The sequence below is a fragment of the Polyodon spathula genome, chromosome 3 (assembly GCF_017654505.1).
Source record: "Polyodon spathula isolate WHYD16114869_AA chromosome 3, ASM1765450v1, whole genome shotgun sequence".
Lineage (NCBI taxonomy): Eukaryota > Metazoa > Chordata > Actinopteri > Acipenseriformes > Polyodontidae > Polyodon > Polyodon spathula.
Window position 1 is genome coordinate 85224326 of NC_054536.1, and position 19503 is coordinate 85243828.

Here is a 19503-nt window from a genome sequence, read left to right on the forward strand (position 1 = left end):
GACAAATGCAGAGAAATCATTTTTGCTCAATGCCATCCTGTGTTAGCAGTCTTCTCGAATCTCCAATATAAGAGCATGACTGTTTCGATAGCTACTGCGCTCCAGATCATCAATATCACCCATACAAATATCCCAAAAAGTTCCACGTCACTTGGTGTACTAATATGGGAGTAGATAGGTGGTGGAAATTAGGGAGTGCCCAAACATTGTCTAACAACTGCCAAAATATTGTTGTTCTTGGCTGAGACTGAATCAGTTTCACAGATGGTGGTGCACTTTTTACTATTAATTACTGTCTAGCTCTTGGTTTATATAGCATGTTGTAACAGGAGGGAAATGTTACCTGCATGGGTCGTCACTGATAATGAGAAGCAGACGCAGAGCATTGGTGTTTGTCATGCCGCACCCGTTTGCAGATTTAATAAACACAAAAAGTGCCGACGCTAGGTTACCAACAATGGTAGCCCTAGTGCAGAGTTAATAAATACAAAAACAAAAAACTGCTAATAAATAAAAGTTTGGCCACAGACGGTGAGCAATACTCCCACTAAAAGAGAGGTCCTGCTGCAGGAACCTACTACACTATGAAACGCTCAGTATACTGTTTTGGGATCATCGTCGCCTAAATTAACCTAACTGGGCTGCTCACAGAATCCGTCTGCGAGTTCCAGGGTTTCGTAGTAGTAATTTTCCCCTAGAGCAGACGCTCTCCTCCTCAATGAAACATGGAAGTGTCAGCACAGCACACGTCCTGTAGGTCAGTGGCCTAGCACCAGCCAGGATCTGGGGCACAGCTGCTTTTTTAACTGGCTGTAGACTCCCCGTGGTACAACCCCTAGCCAATCAGGGACGCCCTGGTCTCCCGTTGCACGTCCCATCTGCTTTCGCAGCGGCACACATATGCCGAGGAACCAGTCCTGTCACATGTGCATTAAGGTTTTGTACAAATTGTCATTGTGAGCTCTTTAAATTGAACCATGACTTCAATGTTTTACCCTCTACTCACATCAGCCCCTACCCTAGAAGTAAAAAATAAATAAATAAATAAATAAATAAACTTTTTTCAGTCTTGAACACATGAGATAAGATAATCAATGTAGGAGGAGCTTGTATGATTTTGCAAACCGTAATTTAATTTTTTGATGTTATGAGCTCCTCTTGCAAAAACTAACAGCACCCTTTTTATTTTGGCCTGTGACCGAAGATGGTCACCATATTTGGGACATGTTACTTTTTGCTTTCTGGATGCTCAAGATCTAACACTTTGAGAAATGAGCATCATACTCTTATATATTCTGCAATTCCCTTGGTCAAGTTTTATTGTATGTGTCATGCAAGGGGTTGGGAGACCTACAAAAAAAAATAAAAATAAAATAAACAATTTCCTAGTGCAATTGGGTAATGTCCCTCCTTTCTGACTTGTGTCTCACATTTATTATTTCTGAATACTTTAAACCCACCCCAACTACTGAGTGGCAGCAAATTCCTACATTTCTATTGGAGAATTTTAACACACTTGCAAGATTTAAAACGAGATGTTCTTGCTCGCAAGATTTTAAGCTAGACTAGGCAGTATTTACATGCTGTGACCATAAGGATTTCATTGTGGAAGACTGCAAAAGAAAGAAGGTATAGTTGAATTGTGCAAGTACTGTCGAGTTACTATACATATTGTGACAGAAAAAAACCAAAGTAACCAAAAACAATAATTTCATACAATATATAAAAAAGGAAAGCCCTGAAACCCCCCCCCCCCCCCCCCCAAAAAAAACGATTTGCATATAACTCGAAAATAGCTAGATATAAGCACAAAATAAAAACCGAAAAACAGAAGCCCCAATTATGTGCAACCAGCATGGGCTAGTGTATGGAAGATAATTTGAGAAAGTAGTTGCAGTTGCTGAATTTGAGCAGTTTTTGTGTTGGAGGGTTCCGTCATCGAGAATTAATTAGCGCATTGTAAGCAGTAACGGGGTGCAATTAAGTCTTTCTTCAGTTGTCATTATTCTTACGTTTTACAACCAGCTGACCTTAAGACCACAAGCAGCCAGGGAGTGTGTCCAACACCTGGATGCAGAGGAGTTGGCCACATCAAAGGGGCAAGACATACTGGACACCATAGGTGAGTGTTGAACCATAATCCTCACATTTACTAAATCATTACAAGTACTAAGTTACTGTCAACAGATAGACATTTGAAAACCTGATTCTGGAACAAGTCTTGAATTCCTGTTATCAAATTGCTTGCCTGTCCTTTTAATAAAAATGTATTTGACACTCATGAATGCATCCTTCCTCACGTACAGCCTCACTGACAGCAGCCCTACTAGTCAGATGTTATTTTGTGTCATGAGACTCATGCAGGCAAAGGATTTGACACAGGAACATTGTTTACCATACTTGTATTTAACTCTAGCCTCCTTCTATTGAAAGTCTGCCTTGTGGAATGAATCAGACCACTTCATTTTACTAAGTTTTTTTAATGTATTTATTTATTTAAACAGATGGTAGCGTGTTTTTGTTTTCTGGTGGTATTTTACCCACCTGCTGTTTTGTGTTTTTCTACAAGAATGTATCCTGGATTTTTCAATTCATTGAAACCTCAGGGGTTCTTGTGTTATTAAGCTATATTTTGAATCCCCTGATTGCATCCATTGTTAAGTTGCAGGTGACTTACAGCCTTTTGGATATTTGCTTCACAGTTCAAGGCTACTTGGCAGTATGGTGAAGCTGTCACTATTTCAGTTTTTCTTATAACTTTCTGAGGTTATTTCATTTTAAAGTGTTTTATTATTAATCTTATTACTGCTTAATTATTTGTATTCTTAATTTGATTATTTTTTTTTGCATCTGTTTTAACTGATGTTGTAAAATTGCAGGGACGATCATTCCGTTTGGTGAGGTCTACCTTTATTTTAAAACGATTCAGCTTGGTTTGAGACTGCTTGACTTAGTAGAATGGAAATATTATTTGTTGACGGTGATCAGCAGGGGCCTATGTGAAAGCAATTATCATAGCCCCAGTTCATAATGAACACGTACTTGCATAGCTAAACAAGGGATGTCACGGTATTGCATTTAGACGGTAGTATAACGGTCAAAAAATATACCACGGTTATCGTCATACCACTTTATAATAATATTTTTATTGTACAGCTATTAAAACAAGAATAAATGTGTTAATATAAGTGAGTGTTAAAGCTGAGTTGCAGTGCACAGGTGTAGAGGTGATGCGGTGCTCAAGTAATGATCCCATTTGTAACCCAGGTCGGTATGACAGCAATTGATAATCCCAGGCAATAGACAGCAATGTGTATTGCGCTGTTAAACATGGGTTACAGTCCCGAAATAATAAACACAATATTAAACACACACAAGACACACACAGGTTCACAAGTCCACAGTGAGTGCTAATGTGCAAGTGGTGAAATATATTTTATTCATGCACAGTGATGAAGTGTTCGGGTTTAGTGTTGGTCTGTTGGTCTTAAGCGACAGCTTTGGATCGTAATAGCCACCTAACAAGAACAAACAAGTATAATTAGACATGACAAACAAACACTAAACACTCACAGTATGTTTTTGGTTCTCCTTTTGGTTTGCTCGCAACCATAACAAAGGAACAGATCGTTTAGGCACGTCCCCTTATGTACCGTCAGTCACGTCGTCTTGGTTAGTGAGTGCAACCGCTTCTCCAATCCGAGGTTGCCTCATCGCTTCTCTTCTAGGGCGATGACTTGGTGTACCATAGCTCCATCCCCTTTCTAGATGGCCGACTTCCACCTTTCCCTCGAATGAATTGTCAGACCATTCAGTCTGGAACACTCTGTTCTCTTTACACGGTACCCTCACAGGTCGGGAGAGAGATTTATAACCAATTCTTTCTGTGTCACACCATGGTATGGAAAAATGGTCATGGTATCAAAACTGTGAAAATGTATACCATGGTATACCGTGACATCACTAAGCTTTTTGACACATTTGCCATTGGCATACCTTGATACGAATGGTTGAGGTGGCTACACTACTAGAACCCCTAGATCAAAGGGTCCTAGACGTACTAGGTCATAAGTTTTAACCATGGAATTAACTGCTCTTTTCTGTACCTTGTTGAATGAACGATTCTTCAAAAAACAGTACCTTGATACAAAATATAAAATGATTTCTACATTATGTTATGAATCATTTTTTAATAAGACCATGACAGGCAGTGGTTTATGTGAAGCTTACAGTGCTGCTGAGGTATTAGGTATGTTTAGTTCTGGTTAAGCTTCCCTGTATATAAGACCAAAAGCACAGCATAGCTCATTGTAGTTCACTGAAAGGTTTTTGAATACAGAATAAGTGAATTTTACAGAATACATACTCTTCCTATTTCAATTCATTTTTCACTTTTAACAAAATAGTCTATCTTTTAAGTTATCATTTAATCTTATTATGCACCATGCAAGTAGCCCCACTGGATCATCATACGCATCGCATCCATCATATTGCGACATGTATCGAATGGTGAGGTTAGTTTATTGTTACAGTCCTGCCCAAAAGTGGTACCCATCACTTTGTCCAACAGCCAGATAAGGATGCCATATTGTGTGATTAGTTTGGTTCCCGGGTGATGCTTTGAGATATTTGGTGCACATCTGTTTTCTACGACTCTCCGGGTCAAGTTAAATTGTGGGCCTGTTAAATATTCTAAAGCTGCTGCCGCTGAACGTTGCAGCTTTATATCTCAGAGCCCATTGTATGTAGCGACTAACAGCCCTCTTCTTCTTTTTAAAAAAAAAAAAAAAAAAAAAAAAAAAAAAAAACCAAACAGTAAGTTAGCAAGAGTGAATAGAAATTGTGATTTTAATATTTTATCACCACTGACACTGTGTGCTCTGCAAACAAAACAAATTAAAAACATTAGTTAGCTGCTCTAACTACTAGGCATAAGAGACTATTGGAAGCAATACAATCTCCTAAAATATGTAAATGGGTAAAAATGTTAAAGACTGTAAATAAATTCCAGGTGAACAACATAGGCAAGAGCAACTTTCCATCTGCAGAGACAAGGTTAAACTGAAGATGAGAAATCGACAGCCAGACAAACATTTGCCAATTAATTGCCTGCTCTTTCAAAAAAAACCTAAAACAAATGTTGTACATTGAAGGAACTGCTTCAAAGTGCCATTGGCAACCATTATATTGCAATACCAGCACATTAGTAGTACCACAGGGTTATTTGGAACAAATATTGCATAGCCTTCCTGATATGCTGGCACAGGTACATTACATTTGCAAACAAGTACCAGTGTGTATTTGGTATAGCCCTTATGATGAAGTCTATACAAAATTAAGAACATTTGTGAGAATTACCACTGAACAATTACAGAATAATTGCATTTTGTTAAGGGTGTAGGGGGAAGTAGACTGCAAGGATCAGAGTTCCCAGTGCGTCTTGGATCTATTTAGTATGTAACATGTGTCATTCTAACAGACTTTCAGGTACCTGTATCAAACAAAAGATGATGATTTTGTCAGTATGGTTTCTCTGGAGAATATAAACACATTAATTCAGCCTTGCTCTGCTCCTTTATTTAAACTTTAGCTCTTATTACTTTCTGTTTGGTTAACTTTAATTCCCCAACATATATTGGGCACTTTACTTAAATAAAGTAACTTATTATTCGTTACTTGTTATAATATATAATGTCCTTACTTATTACTTAATCAAAAGGTAGTGTGTTATATAACCAGTAGTGTTACTCAATATATTTCTTTCTCTTGTCTTGTTCTGCCAAACAGTTGTTGCGGCTCTTGTTTACTATTTAATTGCATGTCTGGTAATTCATGATTTTAAAATGTTTGTAGTATAACAAGCAAACAGCTCTTAATAATGTAGTGGATATAGCAAATAGTAAATTGTAATCATTACAATACATATGACTTTGCGCAAGTCATAAGGAGTGAAAATGTAAAAAAAAGAAAAACTTAAGTTACATATAGGCTTTTTATGAGAGAATAGTGAGCGTTAGTTGGAAGAAACAGACAATGTATATAAAACATTGTGTTAGATAAATTACTTAAAGTAATAGATACACAAGTATTTTGCAGATACAGGCATCAATTATACTGTAGTATTTTTTCCTATGCATGCAATTAAGTGTACATTCAGTCAAACTATTTTAAACATTTTGTTTATAAATATAAATAGTCCTTGTTCTATTGCATCAAAAAGAGCTTAGGTTACTGAAGAATAAGCTGTTTATTTACCTGTCAGAATCTCTTGTTGTTAAGCTCTGTACTCAAACCAGTTAATCCTGATTGTGCACACGCATGCATTGAAAGCTGTGTTCAAGGTTTTCATGTGTTCAAGGAAAATAGCAGTTACGCGTTTTAGGGACTGCCGTTTCCGGTTTGACGGCATGTGATGATTACTGAAAAAACAATAGAGCAGTTCATGTTAGGGTTACTACTGAACTGAAATGTACTTCGGATTTTAAAAAAAAGGAGAGACCACCAATGTATATAACGGAGAAAAGGTAACGAGACGAGCTTGTCTATTTTTTGCGTAAAGTAACTGTAATATTATTACTCCCATTAAAAATCTAACACATTCTATTACCTTGTTATTGACCATAGTAATAGTATTACAGTAATGCGTTACCCCAACACTCTGCACAGGTATGTTCATCATTTCAGTGGTATCCATAAGGAAGCAAGAGGCAAATACATGTAGGGTAGCTTATGGCAGGAAATCTACAGCTTTATAGTCACAGTGCAGTGATTCTTGTGCTCTTAGAAATCGGACATCCTGTGCTTTTAATTATCACATAATTTCCATTCAATTTGCATATATTTACATGTGATTATTTTGAAACTGAAGGTTTTTCTTCCTGTAGCATAAAAATGCAGAAGTAGATTTTTTACAACAGCTTTTAGGAAAGCTCACAGATCCCAAAATATGGCTGTAAATGCTTAGTTATGCAAGGAACATACATATATATATATATATATATTAAAGCACATTTTATTGAAACACATATGCTTGTACAATTTAATGGCTCTTGTCTTATTGGAAGATTGCTAAAGAACACTTCAGAAGCTAAACCTGTCACAGACAACTCAGCAACATAAACCATTAAGACTGCATTATTAATGCACTGATTCGACAAATTATAATCTAGACTGTTTCAATTGAACTTGGCGCAGAGGCAGCCCCATCCTTTTCATGTTTTCAGTAAGAATGCGTTGTTTGTGGTTCTTCTGTGGTACAACACTAGTTTATCAAGCTGTAATAATATATGATGCTGTGGCAAAGTGCCCGCCCCTGTGTATATTTTGTGTTATGTGTTGTGTTTTAATGTTGGTGTTTAGTCATTGGTACACGGGATATATACAGGTCTGTGTAACACGAGTGTTTAAAATGTATATTTGTATTTAGGCATGAGGATTAGTAATAATATGTGAGCACGGGGAATTGCTCTTTATTAATTCACGTGCAGTTGTACTGCGACTCCTCCAATTGAATGATTGATTAGCAGTCGAGTCTCTGTACAGCTGCATAAAAGCAGCATGTTTTCATCCACTCGGGGTTGTGTGTTCGGTGAGTGGAGAACGGGTGTGGAGAGGAGAGATTAAGAACGAGAAAACTTAACAAAGTAATTTATATGACCGTTGTTTTCACTCGCCTTGTTTCTGTTAGTCCACTGTTTGTGTAAGTGTTAGTCCGTTTTGTTTGTCTGTATTTTGGCTGTTTTTGTTACAACCTTTTTATTTTCTGTTCTTTTTATTTATTAAATGCTGAGCGAAAGCATTCGCTCAGCTCCACCAAACTCCACCTCTTTGTTACTTATTTCCTGCCTCTGGTCTGACGTCACCCACTCTGGCCGTCTTTGTGACAGATGCATATAAAATTACTGTAGTTTCTGTTCTTTACTCTTCTACTCCTCTGTGATCCTTTAGGAAACATCTTTAGTTCAAATATGCTTAAGGATGGAATTGTATACAGCTGCAGTTTTTACCCTGACTGGAAAAATATGGTTCCTGACGTGCCAAATATTCTTTCAGGGAGGCACACTTTTGGATGTTATCCATAAAATGTATGTCTTTAGATTTGGTCATATTCTGCACAGCTCATTAGTGGTTACTGTTAAAGTCAGACCATTGGCATTGCAATTCAGTAAAAAAATAGGATTTATTTGTTTTGTCTTTGTTTGCACACATCCAATCATGTATGCAATGAAGATGAGACAGTTGTTTTTTTGAGAAATTACAATAAGCATCAATCTTTCTATTTAGGGAGGCTGGCCTACGTACAGTTGTAGTCAAAAGTTTATATACCCCAATGGAAATTTATAATTTCTAGAAATTTCTCCAAAACAAATAACAATAGGAAAAATCTTTTGTAGCAAAAGTTTTGCTTTTGTGGATGAAGAACAAAAGTTACAAGAAATAGATGTCTACAATTATTTATTTAAGCAATTTTTTTGCAAAACTCAAAAAATGCTAAAATTCAAAAGTATTCATACCTTGACAAGGAAAATTTAATTAATAGCTAGTTGAGGCATTTAGCAATAATAACCTGTTTTAATCGATTGGGATATTTGTCAGTGAGCTTTTGGCATGATGCTTTAGTGATTTTTAACCATTCTTCAACGCCAAACTGTTCCAGTTCATTCAAATTCCAAGGACTTATCTTGTGCACAGCCGCCTTCAACTCATACCAAAGATTCGGATTTAGATCCTGACTTTGACTAGGCCATTCCAGAACCTTGATTTGATTCTTCTTTAACCATTCTGAAATATATTTTGATGTGTGCTTTGGATCGTTGTTGTGTTGGAACGTCCAGTTGTGCTTTAAACCAAGTTTTGTAGCGGAGGGTTTCAGATGATTGGCCAGTTCTTTTCTTTGTATGCCTCACCAGACTTTCTTCAAACATAACGACTATCAGCATGACCAGACTGTTAAATTTTTGTTTAGTCACCCAACGAAACCTTTGACCAGAACTCATATCCATCATTCAAATGCCCTTTTGCAAACTTTAAGCGATTGTCCTTGTGACATTTTCCTAAAAGTGCTTTTTCTGAACTGAACTGTGCTGAGTGAAAGCGCATTTGAGAAACGTTGCACTAGTGCAGGGCTGGATTAACCTGTCACTGGGCCCTAGGCAGGGATACACTTGTGGGGCCCCTAGCAGGAGGCTGAATGTACTGTATATCTAGAAAATCACTGGTGTTACATGTGCTGTTTTATTTTGCCACAGAATTAGTTTTGTCTTATTATGTATAGTACTTGTTGCAAGCTGCAGCAGAACTCCGTGGCAGTGCTTGAGAACACAGCTGGGCTCGGGCACAGAAATGTCGCGCATGCCCAGCGATCTTTGAAAAACTGCATCTGCACAGGCATGGAATCATGTGGGGATACAGAATTCTATGAGGCACAGAAATCTTCGTAACACCTGTCAGAACAATTTAATTTTGAGATACCTGCCTTGGTTTGAATGTCAGGGTTTTTTTCCCCAGTTTAGGCACAAATCTATATGTAAAAAAAAACAAAAAACAACACATAACCTTTTTGGGCCCTAGGCACATGCCTAGTTTGCCTATGCGTTAATACAGCCCTGTGCTAGTGAACTCTGTGAGTGAACGGAATTCATGCATGTTTGATGAAAAGCAAGTGAAATAAGTCCTTGGTCCCAGTACCGGCATTCAAATAAGTCCCAGTACAGGGTAGCGGTGAGTACTAGCAGAATTTCACCCCTCAGTGTGTTATGCTCTTATGTAGTCCCCAGCTATAAACAAGACATTAGCAAGACATCCTTTCTCTAAAACTCTGTTCATCAGCAGATATTTAGGCAGGCCTCTTCTGTTTCAACCTGATCTGAGTTCTACCTTTTTACTTCATAAAGTGCTTAGTGTGCTGCATCTAAAAAGTTGTTTTTACCTCTCAGCCATTTTCGTGGAAATAAATAAAATAAATGCTGACACAACAAGGATTATAATCGCCTGACATACCACAGAAATAGAAACCTTATATTATTACTGAATCATGCCCTGGCTTGCTTGTTTCATGTTCATGATTGTGACAATGCGACTGAAAAATGTGTAAACACTTATTTTATTAAATGTTTTTGCATTGTAAAATAAGTCTGTCTGACTTAGTTGTAGTAGTCCAAGCAACCATTCTGTTATTGGAGACTGCAGAACTGGTTTTGAAAAAAAAAAAAAAAAAAAACATAGGGTGCCCACAAGGTCTCTCCATTCATCGCCTGGCGGACAACTCATGCTATCACTCCTTAGCTTTTTCTAGTCTTCTTTAGTTCTTTCTTAATGGTATGCTTTCATATTTGGTCATTTTTGTCTTTTGGTTTTATTTTTTGGTTTGTTTGTTATCTCAGTCAAACAGATAGACCTAATGTATGTGTGTGCGATTTATTGATTTATTTTTTAAACCCGACCTTCTAATTTCAGACATACATATCCAGTTTAGTCATGGGCTACTCCTGTATGATTATTATTATGATTTATTTATTTATTTATTTATTTATTTTAACAATTTATATTTATAAATTCCCAATTTTTTCCCCCAGTTTTGGAATGTATAATTATTATTCAGCCTGGCTCCCTACTGCGACCCCAGCACTAACTTGGGAGAGACAAAGACAAGCACACGCGTCCTCTGAAATGAGTGCCGTCAGCCAGTAGCTTTCTTTTGTTGCTCTGCAAGCCCACCATGCAGCCATCTCAGAACTTACAGCGTCGGAGGACCACGCAGTTCCATGTTTTCTCTTAGTACATACGACAACATTTTCACTTTAAGTGTTGCAACCAAAATGCAAATTGCGGTATGTTTGCGCTGTGACTGGCCCATCAAAGAATTCCTACCCCTCTGTATCCTTTTTTTATCCATTAATTTTCCTCTATGATTTTATTACATTCATTGTGAAGGGAGTACCTTTTGGTGAACCTGTGAGATTCTACAAAAAATTCCATGGTTGTAAGTTGTCGTGAACCACCTTTACATTGGACTAACACCTGTTATGTGTTTTGCAGTATCTGTGATTCACATAAAATTTTTATTTATTTATTTATTAATTTACAACTATGTAAATTTTAAATTAATCAACTAAAAGAAACAACATTTAGCTGTTAACTAAGAATTGCTTGGTACAGCCTTAGTTATAGTAAGCATAGGCAGATTATTATTTTTTTTTGCAATAACGTGCCAAATTTAGGAAGTAACCAGCCTAAAAGTGACCAAATTGTGTTTTGTTTTTTTTTAAAACCAAACAAAAAACAGCATTTACATTTAAGACTTACATTTGTATTACAAAAACATAAATAAGGAGCTCCCGAGTGGTGCATCCAGCAAAGGCGCTCCACATGGATGTGCCCTATAGTCTGGGGATCACAGGTTTGAGTCCAGGCTGTCACAGCCGACCGTGACCGGGACTTCCTAGGGGGCAGAGCACAGTTGGCCGAGCGCTGTTCGGGTAGGGAGGGCTTAGGTCGGCAGGGGAATCCACAGCTCACCGCGCAGCAGCGACTGCTGTGGCCGATAGGGCGCCTGTGGTTCTGCAGTGGAGATACCAGATCTGTGTTGTCCTCCGGCACTATAGGTCTGGTGGCCTCGCTGTGGATTCGCAGTGCGAAAAATGACGGATTGGCAGGAGAGCGTTTCGGAGGACGCGTGATCCAGCCCCCGTTCCCAGAGTCAGCGGGGGGGTTGCGAGCGGTGAGCCGAGGATACAGATAATAATTAGGCATACCAAATTGGGGAGAAAAACCAGGGTAAAAAATTGGAGACGACTAAATTTATTTAAAAAAAATAAATAAATAAAAAGGTATAAGTGATACACTTATTTAAAAAAAAATAAAAATAACATAGGTTAGTAATGTTATGAACTATTTATTAAGTATTCATTCGCTTTGCTTGTTTTGTTTTTCTCACAGTTTACAGTGCAAGTACTGCTGTTTCTTACTTTTTTTAGGTCAAATGCGGTAGGTCCAGGATAAAAAACAAAAATGTATTCACACTGTAGTGTAAAATGTAATTGTCCAGAACTGTTGATGGATACAGCCTTTAAAAATACAAAACTTTGAAAACATTGTGTTTCTCCTTATTTCACAATCAATCAAGAATCCCAGCCAAATACATATGAGTGTCAACCGTGTGTAAGAATCTGCATATTAACCAGTCCTGAGGAAAGTAGGCGGGTTCACCATTTTCTTAAGCCGGATTTGATTAATACAAGTGTCAGCATTAGTGTGATTTGTAATTTTATTGGGGACAAAGAGAGGACAGTATTTACCTGCTATATGCTTTCAGAACAAGTCAAATTTAGTAGAAAGTTGCGTAAGGTTACCTCACAAATGGGATCTTCACTGCTGTAGACTTGTCAACATATGTTACTGCTTTCGAACCTGTTGTCATGCAAAAAAACATTCTAGATTTTTTAGCATGAGAAGGTGATTTACCAACAGTTTTTTTTTTTTTTTTTTTTTTTAGCTGCAGGTTTTGGCTGTGCATGAGGAATGTGCATGCTACGTTGTATTGTCATGACAATGGAGAGAGAATTTGGAGTTTCTAAATTATTAAATATTTTTTTGGCTCTGAAGTGCCTTCCAATTTAAATCCTGTATTGCTTGTGTTTTTTCATGTGGTTGAATAACATCCAGTATTTGACCAATACAGCTTGGCTAGAAATAATCAAATCCTATCAGTTTAATGTGTCCATCCAGTGGAAACGTAAGCAGTCTGGTCTCATCACAAATCCAATGTCAACCTTTGCCGCCAGGGACGTGTGGCGCACCCTTTCTGCTGCTTGTACTTTTCAAATAGAAATATAAAGCATGCTGCTAAAATACAGTTAGTTTTGCTTGAGGCTTGGGAGTTATGTAAGGCAACCACACAGTATCCCCAGCACTTTTAACACATGACTGTTTGTTTTAATACATAGCACAGGGCATTTGGTCTAATTGTCAAGTAAACAAAAAAATTATAATCTGAACATGAAACAAGTCAAATCTACAAGACACTTAATCCTGTTAGCCATCTTCATCACCAGTACCATTCATACCATTGTACACACACACACACACACACACAGAGCATTTCATGATGTTGGCTCTTTTATATTTATATACAATCCAGTATTTATTATTTGTTAACTTTCAAAACCATGTACGATGTAGAATATTTTAAATAATATTTAAATTATAATATAATTAAATAACCAGCTAAACTTGTCTGGGGGTGCCTATCCCTGGCAACAGGGATATAATTGACAAATATGGCCATTTGTTCATTCGTACTACACTTACATTGTTTGATATAAGAACATAAGAACATAAGAACATAAGAAAGTTTACAAACGAGAGGAGGCCATTCGGCCCATCTTGCTCGTTTGATTGTTAGTAGCTTATTGATCCCAAAACCTCATCAAACAGCTTCTTGAAGGATCCCAGGGTGTCAGCTTCAACAACATTACTGGGGAGTTGATTCCAGACCCTCACAATTCTCTGTGTAAAAAAGTTCCTCCTATTTTCTGTTCTGAATGCCCCTTTGTCTAAACTCCATTTGTGACCCCTGGTCCTTGTTTCTTTTTTCAGGCTGAAAAAGTCCCTTGGGTCGACACTGTCAATACCTTTTAGAATTTTGAATGCTTGAATTAGGTCGCCGCGTAGTCTTCTTTGTTCAAGACTGAACAGATTCAATTCTTTTAGCCTGTCTGCATATGACATGCCTTTTAAGCCCGGAATAATTCTGGTCGCTCTTCTTTGCACTCTTTCTAGAGCAGCAATATCTTTTTTATAGCGAGGTGACCAAAACTGCACACAATATTCAAGATGAGGTCTTACTAGCGCATTGTACAGTTTTAACATTACTTCCCTTGATTTAAATTCAACACTTTTCACAATGTATCCGAGCATCTTGTTAGCCTTTTTTATAGCTTCCCCACATTGTCTAGATGAAGACATTTCTGAGTCAACAAAAACGCCTAGGTCTTATATCTCCTATATCTTGAGAACCGCTCATCCAGTTGCAATGAAACATGATGCGGACACTCCTTGGCACATATTCCTGAGAATGTATGTCTTTAAGGTGATAAAGTATGAACCTCTCTATCAGTGGTTGGTATAATAGGCTAAAGGCTATGTACTTGGAACTGACTGACTACGTTTTTGGAGTCTCTTTTGCAATGCTACTAAAACCAGTGTACATAAATACATCCATCCACAGTGCTGCAGAACATGGCACCAAGGTTATTATCATAAGTCAGTGCATTTTGGAGCAAGCTTTAAGCCTGATGATAGAAATATCTTAGATACCACTTTTTTATCTTTTATTTATTAAATATGTATGAAATATATCTTAAAATATACTGTTAGCTGTTTTCTCATGAACTGGTAAGTTATTTATTTCATTTATGTAGCACCTTTCACACCGAAGTATCACAAGGCACTGTACATAAATATATAAAAATACAAAATATACAAATAATAATAATAATAATAATAATAATAATAATAATCATCATCATCATCATCATCATCATAATCATAATCATTAAAAGCTAGCAATTATATTACATTAAAACCACAAAGATAAAAATGCAATTTTATAAAAATGTGTTTTAAGTTTAGATGTAAAAATTCCCACAGACCCAGCTTCCCTAACACTTGCAGGTAGTGCATTCCATAGTTTAGGGGCTCTAAAAGAAAAAGCCCTCCCTCCCATATTGATTTTATTGACACTGGGAACAACGAGCAGCCCCACTATCTGTGATCTAAGAGTGCGGTTCGTGAGATACATGGTCAGTAGCTCCTGCAAATAGCTAGGTGCTGCTCCATTCAAGGCTTTATAGGTCAGTAATAAGATTTTAAAATCAATTCTATATTGAACAGGGAGCCAGTGCAAGGAGGCTAAAACAGGGGTGATATGTTAATTTTTTTGGTTTTAGTCATAATTCTAGTAGCGGTATTCTGAACAAACTAGGCGGGACACTGCACGTTTTGTGACTGCCAGAGAGGAGTGCATTACAGTAATACATTTCTTGAAGAAGCAAAGGCATGTGTTAGACTCTCAATGTCAGATAAGGTCTCTGTTTGGCTATATTTCTCAAGTGATAGAAGGATACTTTAGAAACATCCCTAATATAAGACTCAAATGATAAATCCTGATCAAAGCTAACCCCTGCATTTTTTATTTCAGTTTTAGGATTTGATAAAAAAAACTGCTAGGGTCCTACATTTTTCAGTTGGTTATGGGAGCCTACAAACATAACCTCTGTTTTATCTGAATTCAACATTAGGAAGTTTTGAGACATCCAGCACTTGATATCAACAAGGCAAGCAGCAAGTAACACCCCAACAGAAGTATCACCAGGTTTTAAAGACAAATACAGCTGAGTGTCATCCTCATAGCAGTAGAAGTTCACACCAAGTTTCATAGCCATATCACCCAGTGGTAACACATATAATGAAAATAGCAATGGACCCAGAATAGAACCTTGTGGAACACCACAATCAACTTCGGTCAATGCTGATTTTTCCTCCCCAATAGAGACAAATTAATACCTATCAGATAGGTAAGATTGAAACCAGGATAAGACAGGGCCAGACAGTCCCACTAAGTATTTGAGCTGATTTAATAAGATTGAGTGGTCTACGGTGTCAAACGCATCACTTAGATCAAGAAGAATTAGATCTGATAGAAAACCCCAGTCAGAGCTTATCAGTAGGTCATTTATAACTTACATGTGCAGCACGAAATCCAGACTAAAATTTCTCAGATACACCATTAAGAGTTAAAAAACTTTGTACTTGAAATGCAACAACCCTCTGTAAAACCTTGTCTAAGAATGGAAGATTGGAGATGGGTCTGTAGTTATTAATGAGTTTAGGATCCAAGTTGTGTTTCTTGAGCATTGGCTTTACTATAGCTACCTTGAGGGCTGAGGGAACAATATCGGAAGAAAGAGAACTATTTATCATTTTTAAAATGTGGGTAATAATAACTCCAAAAAGCTTTTTTTTAATAATTTTGTAGGAATGGGGTCAAGAGTCTTTCAGGTGAGACATTGTTGTAAGTGACTCTGCAGCTGATGCTTAGTTCACACGCCCTAGTCTTGTATCTTGTAAGGCACTTTATGATGCTGGTCCACTATGAAAGGTGCAATATAAAAATAAAGATTATTATTATAAGTTAATCAAAACAACTGTACCATCCTAACTCCTAACACCCAACAAGAAAATATGATTGCCCCGGGTGCTTAAATGCCTATTACGGCTCTGCTTTAATTCACTTCAATATCCATTTAATATGTTACAGTTTTATAAGGGATTTTTATATATTATTGTCTACAAAAATTGAATTTATGTAAATTATAGGGCTACTATAATTCATTATCTTTTCTCCTGACGACCGCAAATTTGCTGTGGGAAGCTATTTATTTTAAATAGTGAAACGTTAAGCTGCACGTTTTGTATAACAGAGAGTGTGTTTATTTTAAGAGATTGTCTGGTTTGAGTATATACTGTACCTGCAGTCTGTCAGCATGATTTTAACCACTTGACATAAATGTGTGCATAAGCAGAAATTGAGAATAATAGGACATGATGCAGCTGGAGGCAGCACAGCAGGCTTGAAAACAACTCCATTTTGAATAAACCTGTTTAATTAAACACACTAATCTGCATGTGATGGGCTGGTCCCCTACCCCTTATTGCATTGGCACTGGGAGCATATAAACTACATATGTCAGTGTTAAGGGTCCAGTCTAACACTGTGTATATTTTCACGGTATATTAGTTCTTAATGTTAATTGTCAACAGTGGTCAGTTTAAATTGCTCTCGAGTGCCACTGTCAGAGCTGTCTCGCACATACAGTGTAGTGAGAGACTGGACTCCTTGACTCAATTGTTATATAATATATAGCTACAGTCAGCTACATGACTGCAGCTAGTGCTGGAAAAGAAAGTGGCACAGTGGCATTGCCGCAGAGATCTGTAACGGTGCGTTAATAAAAAAAAAAATCCTTATTGCAGAATGTGCTGACAGTATGTTACAGGATAGATACAACTTAATGTTGGAGAAGCAATAGGTATAGGAATACAGGGGTTTGTTTTGTGTATTATTAATTTCAAAGTCCTGGTTCGTTGTATTATTTTCCATTCAAAAGATTTACTTTTGTGTGACGGGAGTCTCCATCGATGGAATTAAGTCTCTTATTACTTAGCAGTTTCACCCATTCCAGATTTTACTACAAGGTTGATTAGCCACAGTGTACACGTAACAAGCTCAGGTGCGTCTTATTAAACTCATATGTAAAACCAGGAATGAATCAAACTGCTATGCAATGAGAGTCTTATTTCCATCCCTGGAGACTACAAAGAAATGAACAGTTATACAGTATCTGGATCTGACCCAGTGTCTTTGGTAACAAAGTCTAAGCTCTTTATTATGTTTGACATTTGACGCAAGTCTTTTTTTTTTTTTAGCACATAAGCATTCTAATCTGCTGAGGAAGAAAACAATAGCTGAAACAAAACATGTATCAAACTAAACATCAATTTGAATAAATTCCAAATGCCATTGTGTAAGATCAGAGACGCTTTCTTAGGACAAGGAAGTGAGATGATGGCAGTTTAAATATTTACACTGCCCCTTGCACATATTCAATTGTAAAGCTCCTGCTGATTAGCAGATACAGGAAAAGGTTTATGTCATGAGACCAGTGGAAGGTGTTGAGCAGATTGAATCAATATCTGCCAGGCTATAAATATTATAATTTATCCAATACATTTCTATTGTGGCACAGTATACAGTCTGGCTGCATAAAAGGTCAGTGTAAAAGAAAAACAAATTACAGCCACAGATAGTTGATCAATTAATCTTTCTTATATAATTGTGCTAATTATCTTCATTGATCTTGGTGTAATTATCCCCAGCTGGGGATGAACCCTCTGCGGAGGGAATATAGTGGAGAATTATCAGATTCTGTGGTCATAGGGGGGTGTTTGTCTGGTCATAATATAATTCATGGTCATCAACTTTTTCATCATACTGGAGGCTCTAATTTAGACTTTAAAGCTGTGGCGGGGGATGTTTGTTAATGATGTACATTGTGCCCCCTGGAAATGCTTTGTTTCTGTACACAAAATCTCCCCATTTCAGATTTATCTGTAGTTCTGCATAGCAAGGTTTTCATTAAATTCTGTACAGAAGAATATGACTTGTTATGTGTCTCTACACCCCAAATTAAACACTAAAATATATGAAATCATTGTACAATATTCTGAAAATCTCATTATTATTATTATTATTTATTAGTAGTAGTAGTAGTAGTAGTAGTAGTAGTATTATTATTATTATTATTATTATTATTATTAGTTAGTAGTTAGTAGTAGTAGTAGTAGTAGTAGTAGTAGTATTAGTAGTGGTGGTGGTTCTAGATATGAGTATAACCGCGGTGGTTCTAGATATGAGTATAACCGCGGTGGTTCTAGGTATGAGTATAACCGCGGTGGTTCTAGGTATGAGTATAACCGCGGTGGTTCTGGGTATGGGTATAACTGCGGTGGTTCTAGATATGAGTATAACCGTGGTGGTTCTAGATATGAGTATCACCGCGGTGGTTCTAGGTATGAGTATAACAGTGGTGGTTCTAGGTATGAGTATAACTGCGGTGGTTCTAGGTATGAGTATAGCCGCGGTGGTTCTAGATATGAGCATAACTGCGGTGGTTCTAGATATGAGTAACCGCGGTGGTTCTAGATATGAGTATAACAGTGGTGGTTCTAGGTATGAGTATAACTGTGGTGGTTCTAGGTATGAGTATAGCTGCGGTGGTTCTAGATATGAGTATAACAGTGGTGGTTCTAGGTATGAGTATAACTGTGGTGGTTCTAGGTATGAGTATAACCGCGGTGGTTCTAGATATGAGTATAACCGCGGTGGTTCTAGATATGAGTATCACCGCGGTGGTTCTAGATATGAGTATCACCACGGTGGTTCTAGATATGAGTATCACCGCGGTGGTTCTAGGTATGAGTACAACTGCGGTGGTTCTAGTGTTAAGAAATACAGTAAAATCTTTATTAACAACCATCTGACTTACTGCAAGTCATTACCTGCTCTTACGACACAGTTAACCCCAGATCAGATTTTATTGGAGAGGAACCTTGAATAAGCAGCCACAAATGCTGTGAACCTTTGGAGAGGTTTCAGTGTAGTGCAATCTAATAGCTATAATTACAGGGTCAGCCTTGCTGTTCATGAGAGTGAAAGGTTAGTTTAAAATATACAATTATAATTATTTCAGATACAAATCTGGTGCAGCAGTCACAAAAAACATTACTAACAGTACATAATGAGGATCACAGGGAAGGGAATTCTGTTTTTGTCTGTATAATGCAGTTCATATAGAGGGATGCATCAAAGCAAATTATTAAAGGTTTACACATTTTACATTGACTGTACTGTTCTTTGATTGTATCGATGCAAAGACCACCTTT

At 37.3% G+C, this 19503-nt stretch overlaps 1 protein-coding gene across 1 annotated transcript in view; it reads left to right on the top strand.

The window, feature by feature from the left end:
• The window catches only part of LOC121309490 (lethal(3)malignant brain tumor-like protein 3), a 95487-nt gene that overhangs the window by 44681 nt on the left and 31303 nt on the right, over positions 1–19503 (top strand). Inside the window, exon 13 of the mRNA XM_041242453.1 lies at positions 2026–2122. Within this exon, the coding sequence (XP_041098387.1) occupies positions 2026–2122 (97 nt within the window). The remainder of the gene's footprint in view (positions 1–2025; positions 2123–19503) is intronic.